The sequence below is a fragment of the Lactuca saligna genome, chromosome 2 (genome assembly GCF_052625555.1).
Source record: "Lactuca saligna cultivar CGN05327 chromosome 2, ASM5262555v1, whole genome shotgun sequence".
Taxonomy (NCBI): domain Eukaryota; kingdom Viridiplantae; phylum Streptophyta; class Magnoliopsida; order Asterales; family Asteraceae; genus Lactuca; species Lactuca saligna.
The window spans coordinates 134,696,628-134,708,075 of NC_136418.1; the positions used below are offsets into that span (position 1 = coordinate 134,696,628).

At 33.2% G+C, this 11,448-nt stretch overlaps 1 protein-coding gene across 1 annotated transcript; it reads left to right on the forward strand.

Moving 5' to 3' along the window:
- Positions 1 to 137: 137 nt before the first annotated feature.
- Positions 138 to 5,912, forward strand: LOC145031707 (cysteine-rich receptor-like protein kinase 44). The gene is made up of 8 exons (XM_078980312.1): positions 138 to 904; positions 2,588 to 3,000; positions 3,090 to 3,209; positions 3,450 to 3,559; positions 4,016 to 4,226; positions 4,323 to 4,554; positions 4,628 to 4,781; positions 5,320 to 5,912. The coding sequence occupies exons 1-8, from the start codon at positions 531 to 533 to the stop codon at positions 5,668 to 5,670; spliced, it is 1,965 nt and encodes a 654-aa protein (XP_078836438.1). The 5' UTR covers positions 138 to 530; the 3' UTR covers positions 5,671 to 5,912.
- Positions 5,913 to 11,448: the final 5,536 nt, after the last annotated feature.

The window sequence follows — 11,448 nt, forward strand, 5'->3', positions numbered from 1 at the left end:
AGCTGAAGTGACACATCATCATAAAAATTAGAAAGGACCCATCGGTCCAGTTTGTAAGGCTTTCGGGACTCCAATTCCATTATATACTATTTCACTAAAATTTTATATCAAAAGTATATACTAGTAACTATGTTCATCGTATATACTTATGAATTCTTTTGAGAATTGTTCATACGAGTGTAGTCTATAAAAAACTACGAGGGTAATCATTATCTAGAGTTGAAAAATCAACGGTCTTCATACTTATAATTCTGAAGTCAGTTGTACTATTAGGCGTGGAGATTAAACAACTAATATATGGGTACCACGATTTTCTTTGTTTGGGTTATTATAGTCGTCTTTGTTTGAGTTATATAGTCATCTATATATCAATTATCATATGGTCCCAACATGTATACATCATTTGAGTTTATTGGTGACAAAGTTTAGTCAAAATCAATTCACTTGGCTTTGATCAGCACTCGTTAGGCAACTTCCTCGATCCCCCTTATTCTTCTGAAATTCTTCTGGCTTCTCACGTTGAGTGGGCGATGGTTGTCTTAGTTGTGTTTCTTGTGTTTTTGTTGATTGAGCCAGGAATTTCACAGTCAAACGACCATGATAACAACACTAACATTCATCTTCAATCGTTCTGTGGTAATATCGCTCCACTACGTCCTACAAATTTCATCAAGAATCGTAACTCTACCTTTGCTGAACTCAGAAAGCAATTAATGAATGAAGGAGTACTTTCTGCAAGAGCACAGGATTTAAGTGCTGGGGACACCGTCTATGCAGCAGCTCAGTGCAGGAACTACCTATCCAAAGATCAGTGCGTGGCTTGTTTTGATGCTGGCGTTTCTGTACTGGTGAAATGCACAGCTGGCAATGGTGCTTACACACTCTTCGATAACTGCTTTATCAGGTAAAGTGTACTATGTTTACAATTGTATGTATAACTAATTTAGTAGAGTTGTTGTAGAGCTAGAGCACAAATTAATTGTTTCACTTGCTACACGCAAGTGATTGTAATAAACATGTGTCCCTAACCTAATAGAAGTTTCAGCGCAACCATACGAGCAACCATGCGAGCATCATATATGTACACTATCTCAATATGCCTTGCAAAACAATAATACAATATTATACTTTTATGCATTATTTTGATGAAAAAATATCTCTAGTATTTTATAATATCTTTTATACTATAAAAGAATTCCATCAACATTGAGTTCAACTTATCTGAATGGTATTTAAAGTTAGAAGTGTTGTTCATCTTTATGGTCTTAAATTTTTGCCTTATCATTCTTCAAATCGATTAAGATTGAGTTAAACTCATATAAATGATATTTCAAGAGAGAATGCTTCTTCATCCTGAATGTAATCAATTTTTTTTTTAACAAAAGCTTATTTGTTAAATATTTAGTCATATATAATGGCTCAATCTTTTGCTATAAATCTAATGCACTCTCTTCATTGGTAACTTCATAATGTACCTCATTTGAAATTCTTAACAATATCATAGAATGATCCTTTTCTTTTTTCTTATAACCTGGTCTCATCTACTCTTGTTAGCCTCTCACTGAAAAACGGAATCCAAACACCTTGGTGCTCAACAATATTTCAACCTTGATTTGGTATACGCTTAAGCTATTTTCTAGGTTAACTTCTTGATCGTCACTTGGGGAACCGTTTTCTAGTTGACAAAACTAATGTAGATTGATGCTAAGTTTCACTAAAGAACTTTCCCACACACTCACTTAAGAACACATGAACCTATTTTCATGAACCTCATGAACACCAATTGGAGCTCTTTGAGGACTTTTATTAAACACTTTGTGTGTGTACTCAAGCAATTCCCTGATGTGAATATGGAATTGTAATATTTTATGTCCTTGATCTTGATCGAAACTTTAATGAAAACCAGTTCAATCTTCACCCAACCATTGTTCCCTTGGAAACACTATCAAACAACTATGTTTTGTTAGTATATCTCAAATTGATACGACATGATCCCTTATATAAGGGCTCTTTTGGAGAGAGAGTCTTGGATTTCACATATATTTCACATACTATCAGAGTTGGCATCCGCATCCCATGGCTTAATACATCATTGTCTGACCTCATCAAGCCTCAATCTCTAAGGAGAAGTGTTAGTGTATCACACACTGATGAGACACAATTCCTTATGTATCTATATATGTTGGGGTCTTCTTCTATCACTAAAGGTTTTTTTGAAGAGACAATCTTGCACTCCACATATGTTTTACATGTTTAGCACCACTTTTCGATTAGAAATACACTTCTTTGATATAATATCAATATTTTTGCTCGTAAATTGTGATTGAAACTTGTGTTTGTATTGGAAATGAGATGAAACAAGAAAGAAGGTTAAAATGGTTGTTTTATGATAGATAGAGAGAAATGAAGCTCGAATCAGACACCTGAACCTAATAGGAAACAACATTATATTTAGACCAATAACTTATAGAAAAGTTAAACATACAATTTATTATTTTTTGGAAGTAATTTTAATTATCATTTCATATCGATCTAAAGAAGCTTTGGAAAAAGAAGTTATAAATCTTCTATGTCATCTCTTGTTAAGGTACGAAGACTTTGCTGAATTCTATAACAACCCAAATGTGCACCAGGATGGGATTGGCGCACCATCTTCATCATGTGGTAATCAGCCAGCATCACAGCCAATTACAACTTTTCAAGGAGTTGTGGATGGCTTGTTAACAGATATTAGAGATGCTACTCCAAAAACATCTAATTTCTATGTAGCATTGACAAGGGAAATCGCAATTGATAATAATGCAACCGTGTATGCGATTGGACATTGTGTTGGAAATAAAACCGCATGTCAACTTTGCATGAATGCTGCATATAACCAATTAAATAATTGTCTTCCAAGAATAGAAGGATGGTTTTTCGACATGCCATGTTTTGCAAGGTATTCAACGACTCCATTTTTCAATAACAACCAGACAACAGATATCTCAAGTGTCTTAAAAGGTGAGGTGACTTCTTTCAGTTTCCTGAAAGAATCAATTCTGCGGATCCAGACTTCTTGGGTTTATAACTTTTGTTTGATTATATGATAGGGCATTCAAGTGAGGTACCCATAATTGTTGGAACAGTTGCTGGCATAGCTTTGTTTTTCACTATCATTGTCATGTGGTTAGTGTATCGAAAACGGAAGAAAGCTAAAGAGATTGAGCAAGGTGATTGTATATATGTGTTATGTGTATTTATGAGACATTTGTATTTGTCTTCTTCCGACCATGAGGCTATCAACACCTGGTTGACATGGTTGGTGTGTCATGTGGCTGATCATGTGAAATTATTGATCATTTGTTGTTTTTCCGGATATAGTTCTTATCAAAATATTTTATTTAGTTTTATAATAATTATAACGATAAACTCTCTGTATACATGTCGACCATGTTATTCCATGGAAGCAGAGGATTTGAAGGGTGCAGTACATTACAATTATAAAGATCTGCAGCTGGCTACCAATAATTTTGGGGAAGAGAATATTCTAGGAAGAGGAGGTTTTGGTGAAGTATTCAAGGTAATAAAATAGAATTTTCTTTTTGGAATGATATTATTGATTTCAATCTGGTTTCAACATATAAATATTTATTTTCCAGGAAAGGCAAACAATTTCTCATGAATTACATTTCATAAGATCTATCAACTTCTTAGTCATTGAAGATTCATTTATAAGAACAGTAGTTGAATGACAAATATTTAAGATATAAATGTTATTTATATTTATCAAGCAAGTGATAATGTTCTTTCCAAATATTACACCCATGGAACTTAAATTTTTGTTGCCCCTATACACACATTGCTTGTAATTGTGATATTCCTAAATTTCGTACTATAAGTTAGTACCTCTAGGTTAACCTATCAAATTAACTTTAGATATCGTAAGTCAACATTTCTCATTTTCTACAAACAAATTGGGGATATAATTTCCTTATTATTCACTTATTGAAATAAACTCTTGAATGGTTTATTATAGGCAACCCTTGATGATAACAATATTGTGGCAGTAAAGAAACTTCATGTACAACATGCTAGAGTAAAAGAAGAATTTGAGAATGAAGTTAAGCTTATAAGTGACGTTCATCATCGAAATCTTCTACGTCTCCATGGATGGTCCAGTGAAGGATCTGATCTACTTCTAGTCCTGGAATATATGCCAAATGGAAGCCTTGATCGATTCTTATGGGGTAAGTTAGTGTTGAAAAAGAAAACTACTAATAATTATTCATGTCAAATTCAATATTTAGAAACACTTGGTATGCTAATATATGATCATAATGAAGGTTCTGAAAGGGGAACTCTGGACTGGAACCAACGATATGAAATAATATTTGGGATAGCCAGGGGTCTTGCTTATCTACACAACGAATTTCATGTTAAAATCATTCACAGAGATATCAAATCGAACAACATTCTTCTTACAGATGATTTTAAACCAAAGATAGCAGATTTTGGTCTGGCAAGGTTTCTACCTGAGGATGAAACTCATGTTAGCACCAAGTTTGCTGGGACATTGTAAGATTGTTGATAAAATTATTGTTTGTGTATAATTAAGTTCTTTTATTTTTACTATGAAATATAATGTCAGGGGTTACACAGCGCCAGAATATGCACTTCAAGGTGTTTTATCGGATAAAGTTGACACTTACAGCTTTGGAGTCGTGAGTCTTGAAATTATTAGTGGGCGAAGGAGTACTGAAGTGAAATCTGACAAATCATCCTCCGACTACCTACTGGAAGATGTGAGATGCCATATTAATACCTTTTCTCATATCTAGTTGTTCTGTTTAGAGAATGACAAGATCCGATTAATAAGAAACAAAAAAAATTACATTCGAGGTGCAGTACATATGAGAAGAAAAAAAGATAAAAACAAGATACAAACAAACATGCGTCCCTCCTCAAAACATAGCATGAAGCTAGAAAGAATAAGAAAGCAAAACAGATAATTTAAGATTATACCCAAGTTATAACTCCTGCAATAATGTGTACTTCCTCCTTTCCCTTTTGAATGCTGACTATATATGACCTTAATTAGAGACTTGAATTTTGAATGTATACGCTGTTGCTTGCACCATTAAAATATGTAAGTTGCATAATCTCAAACAAAACTTTGATCATGTAACAAGTATATATCTTCTGAAGTACTTATGTTTTTAAAAACAATAGACTTTAAATATTTCACATATAAAGGTGATGCATACTTTAGTGGATTTTACGTTCTTTGTAAAATTAATACTTACTGAACTCTTAATTTTTTTGATATGATTGGGTGAACAGGCATGGAAGTCATATGAGAAGAAAATACATATGAAATTCATTGATGTCACATTGGACTTGAACCAACACCAGCAAGAACATGTGATGAAGATCATTGAGATTGCTTTGTTGTGCACCCAATCACCAGCTTCGAAAAGGCCAACCATGTCGGAGGTCGTTTTAATGCTTCAGGATGGCCAATCGTTGGGGAAAAGAGAGCTAACCAGACCTACTTATGTGCACAATCATGAAAGGAGGATTCACATTGGTTCTTTAAAGAATTCCATTGCTGCTGATAATGTTTGCAAAAACCCAAAGGAAATATTAGAGGCAAATGAGAAGCTACGTAGTGAAAGAGGAATGAAAAAGTAGATGTAATGGAGAAAGGGATGAATGTTGCAAAGATCAAATAAATCAAGGATTCAGGGTTGATGATGGTGAGGTTTTTATGCAGTTTAAAAAAACATACACCAGGCAGCCTACTATTACTATTTGTCTGAATGAAACAGAATCCTCCATGTCATTTTCCTTGCTTTCTTTACAGAAAGTCATCAATGAGTATGTTTAAGCTATAATTACTTTTGAGTTTATCAAATTCAATGCTTTTTATGAGACGAATTATAACTTACACTGGTTTGAATGATAGACGAATTACAACTTACACTGGTTTTATGACATGAAAAATGTCATTCATAAATATTATGTCCTGCTTCATGAAATATTAAGGATTTCCGACAAACATTTTTTGTTATAAAATTATTTCATCTTTTGAAAAAAAAATTACGACACAAACACTTACGTCATAATTCAGCGTCATAGCAAAATTAAAAGAAAACACTGGATACTCTTCTCATATTTGTGTATCATCTTGAAAAAAAAAAAAAACTCAGTCGTCTTTTAATTTGCTCCTCTTCTATTGATTTCCTCCCATTTTCCTAGTTCAAACCACCTTTTCTTACTAGTTTATAGTGTACCCACCACATTTGAATTTTTTGTTATATAGTAGTGTGCTCAAGGAGAAAGGAGAAAGAGAACACGACTTTGTTTGAAGATCTACGGGTCGACATGAATGTGGTAAGCTTTGAATTTGATGCCTAGTCAATGTTTGGAGTGGAAAAAATACATATATGAAGGTTGATATTGAAGATGTTCGTGAAGATTGGATCTTTTTTGTCACAAACTTTATTTTCTAGTGATCTATTTTGCATTTGCTAAACAAAATTTTGGTAAATTTGAAATGTTTATTACTTTGTATTTAACATACAACATTGTGATGTGTAATCCATTATATTTGAATTAATGATATTTTAATTTATATTATTAGACAATAAATGTGACTTAACTGAATATTAATAAATTTAGAAAAAAATTATATTTTTATAAAAACATAAAATCTTGACATACAAATTGCTTTTTGTAATTGGATGTGATAAATATATTTCATGTGTTTTATAAAAAATATAAAAATTAAAAAATATAATGTCAGTTAGAAATGTTTGTCATAATTATATGTTGCAAGTTTTGACAGACAATTTCTGTCATCTTTCATTTATAATGAAGGCTTCAATGACATACATTTGTGTGTCATCTATATGCTTTAGTGAAATGCAATGTATGTCATTAAAGTCATGTTTTTAGTCATGATAATCTTTGTTTCTTAAATACTTGGAAAATTTAGATATTTGAATTTAGTTGAATACAAAAGGATGCAATGAAAATCATTGTGCTCTGATCTATTAGAAAATGGTATCATGCTTAAATACACATTTAGATGTTAAATGTTGTTAGTGATATATCTCGATAGTTGATGCACATCCTGAAAGATCCACCATTCTTTTTGACAAACAATATCGGAGCTCCTCATGAAGAGAAGCTTGACCGGATAAAGCCTTTGTCAAGAAGTTTTTAGAGTTGACTGGATAGTTTTTGCATTTCCGATGGAGCTAGATGATAAGGAGATCTTGCCACTAGTGTTACACCTAAGATTAGATCAATTCAGAATTCAATCTGTCTGGAGGTACTCCAGGTAGATCTTCTGGAAATATGTTGTAACAGCACACTATGACACATATCACAATATTCACCTCTTTTGGCCACTTGGCACGAGGACTTACCAGGGGTCACCTATCCTGGTACTACTCCCGCCCGAGCACGCTTAACTACAGAGTTCTTATTGGATATGTTGCTCTCACAGCTTTAAAACACATTTTGACAAGGAAGGTATCCATACCCCTTACAAGGAGTGTTTAGTTCTCCTTCCAAGAAGATGTGGGATCAGGTGTAACCCACCTTCACCCCTCCCCCCCCCCCCCCCCCAATTATAGGGTTCAACGTCCTTGTCGAACACATCAACCCGTGCCCCAGCTTTGATACCATTTGTAACATCCCCCTCTGACATATATCACAATATTGTCTGCTTTATGCCACTCGACACGAGGACTTCCTAGGGGGGTCACCCATCCCGGTCCTAAAAGTGTTGTGTCTCTACGAATTTAAAACGCGTTGTGATAAGGAAGGTATTCACACCCCTTATAAGGAGTATTTAGTTCTCCTTCCAAGCTGAGGTGGGATCAGGTGCAACCTTTCTATCACTCCCCGCTAGAGCGGAAACACGGGGCGTGGCAGTACAAAGGGTTTCATAGAAAAAGTTAAAAGACAACACCAACCTTAGTATTAAAAATCATTACAAATTTACAATGAGTTTGAAAAACTTTTTAGAAGAAATTATAATGTATTTAAAAGTCAACACATGCAAATGCTCCTACAAGTGTTGTGTCTCTACGTGCCCCTTACTAGATGATTCCTGAAAAAGCTTGTAAAACGAGCGTCAACTATAAAAATAGTTTGTGAGTACTCACATATTAAAAACAATATTGGTTTCATGAATTGAAATCAAAGTTTTGATATAAGTTTTCATAAATAAGAATATATTGCAAAAATGAGTAAATAAGTTTGCATAAACAAATTTCGTTTTCACCATGAGAAATAAAGTTCATTGTCAAAATGAGATGCAATGTTCCTATTCTCATGGGAAATAAGTTTGTTGTCATCATGAGAAATAGAGTACATTTCCAAAATGAGATTTAAAGTTCATATTCTCATAGGAAATAAGTTTGTGTCATCATGCGAAATAAAGTACATTGCCAAAATAAGATGCAAAGTTCACATTCTCATGGGAAATAAGTCCTTTGTTATCATGAGAAATAAATTACATTGCCAAAATGAGATGTAAAGTTCATATTCTCATGGGAAATAAAGTTACTATTTTTTTAAAATTCTTTGATGTTATACATAATATGTGAAAAATATCAAGACTCATTTGTAAACAGTGGAGTCTAATTTTTGGATTTATGAATGTTTAATCTTAGGAAAATTGAAGAAAAATATCTTATAGAAGAGAAATTTTTACAACTTTTATATAGTATCCTAAAGTAATATAAGATTTTCTGGTAAATAGTTATGAATTTTGGATCAGTAAAAACCATTTATCCCGATTTTAGTCCATTATAAAAACAAAAATCATGGAAAAATATAAATAGATTATGAAAAATCCCCAAAATATTTTTATGAGTATAAAACATGACCTAGAAGAAGCGAAATTATTAAATGCTTTTTTGATATCTCGGAACTTGGTTTTATCATTTATTTGTGTTAATCATAAATAAAATTAAAAAGAATAGAAAACAGTAACAAAAATTGATGAAACTTAATGAGAGATGCTTATTAACTTTAAGGGTCATCTTCGAATTTAGTCTAGATTTATGGACCTCAAAAAGTATTTTATATGAATTATTGCTCTATTTTCTTGCAATAATTATAATTATTCAAGAAAAATAAATTATTTTCTGAAAATTTACAGATCATCTTATTTTGTCGTTTGGATTCTGAGAAAAATCACATTTGAACATAAAAGAAGATTTAGGTATTTATTTGGGAATAAATCGCTCATGAACATATTTGGAAGCTTTTAACAACAAACTATGATCATTTAGCATCTAAGCTTGAAGATCTTCACATGAATGTTGGTTTGAAGACCATTCATAAGTTTGAAATGTTTAAAAGTTCTTTTTGAAAGAAAGCTTATGTAACACCCATAAAATCATGCCAAATTTAAACTTTTAAAAATATTTCAAAACGATTAATTAATACAAAACTTTGTTTTCAAAATAGTAAATATCAGAGTATCTCATAAACATAGACATAAATGTGAGGATTTGTACGATCACGCCTTTGCCTTTCTGCAATCATATGATGTACATGAAACAAAAACTGAAATTGTAAGCCCAAAGCTTAATGAGTTTGTCACACCCCGAAACCCAGGGCGGAAACGTTCCGGGGTGGAGGTGACTTCATGTTAAGTATCACAACCAATGTACATAGTAAGCAAAGTAAACAACCATTACATTACATATTAAAAATTTACATTTGTTTAAAAGTAAAGTGTTACAAGTGTTATACATATGTATATATGAACAAAAGTATAGACGTGTCTTCTACGAACTCCGTCTTCGCCAAAAGGATTGTTGGGTACCTGTCTAAAGTGGATCTGAGAATACAAGCAGTTTGAAAATAAGCATAAAGATGGTGAGTTCATAAGAGATTTTGTTTTCTGAAAAATGAACAAGTTTCCTTTCGGTTTCTGAAAAAGTTACGAATCCAAGAAAATCCCATATTTTCTTATATGTAAAGTTTGGTTATCTATTTTCTTACATAAATCTGGTTATGAACAACTGTTATCCCAGGAAAATCCCATACTTTCCTAAAAGTTGATTACCGATCCAAAATGTAATGTAAAAGATGTATTTTGAACACTTGGTTATCCTTGTGAAGTGTATTCGTTTTATCTTGTATATAAAACTAATAATTATAAAGTAAACTAGTTACTAACCCATTATTACTAACAAGTAAATCTCTGTTATCCAAATTACGAGTTCCATAACCATACGATAGACTAGATATGGCAATAAGTAGTCCAAATCATTTTATGACTTTCATCACCCTTGAACCTTTCGGTTCGGCTGTAGCTAGCAGCCAGGTGCGGGGTAGTCAGCCGCATATAGATTTATTCACTCAAGTCACGCTCTCCCTACCGGAGATTCTGGTTACAGGGGCGGTCCTCCACTCGCGTATCTCTGTGGAGTGTTTCCGAGGATGTGTCTCCAATTTATAGGAATAACAAATTTACTAGTAATAATACAGAAAGGTCCTGTTACAAACAGTGAATCCTCCATTCGTGTATCTCTATGGAGTGTTACCGAGGACAAATCAAACGTACCAATATGTTGCTTTTAAAAATAATGATATGGAACAAATCATTTGTGAAATATAAAACATAACAGTTAATAAAGAGTTTCACAAATAGTTTGAAGACTGACTGTACAGGTTTAACATTTGGTTAATATTGCTTCCAATGTTAAAAGCATGTGAATATCAAACATTTTAAATGTATTAAATAGTTTAAGTACAAGATATTCTTGTACTTTCGCTTGTATTCCCCTCTGAAAACATTGAAAAACACTGAAAAGGGTAGGGGTATGAACTCACCAGACGAGAAAACGTGTTGGTTTGGATGTTATGTGTCGGTTCTGGGCTTGATAACGTGCGAGGTTCCTATGTAATATGGAATGATACACAAATGTATCTAATTAGACTTTAATGATTATACACTCCAAGACACGAAAACACTTCAAATCAAGTGTTTGGAGTGACCCGAGTGGCATTTCTGGGCGAATAGGGCTTAGATAATGAGTTTGCTCTTCAAGAGTAAACTCCTTAGGGAGTTTTCAGCCCTAAGATCATGTCCACATGAGTTCACGACCGTGAACTCATGGATGATGGGTTTTAAGGTGCTCAAGGGTCAAATATCACTTGGTGAATATTGCTAGGATTTAATCTAAGGCATAGGAAGGAATTAAATCACCAAATGAACCATCAAAAGGAGTTTACGGCTGTAAACTAGGAGTTTATGGCCTTAAGCTCCTAAGTACCCTTTCTTTTTATGTTTTGGTGGTCTTAGATAAATCACATGTGATTCAAACTTATTTTACAAGCCATGGAATGGGTTTAGGGCATCATTTGACTAAGATATAGGAGTTTACGGCCTAAGAACATATCCTTGGAGGGTTTATGGTCGTAAGCTCCTATGGGGGT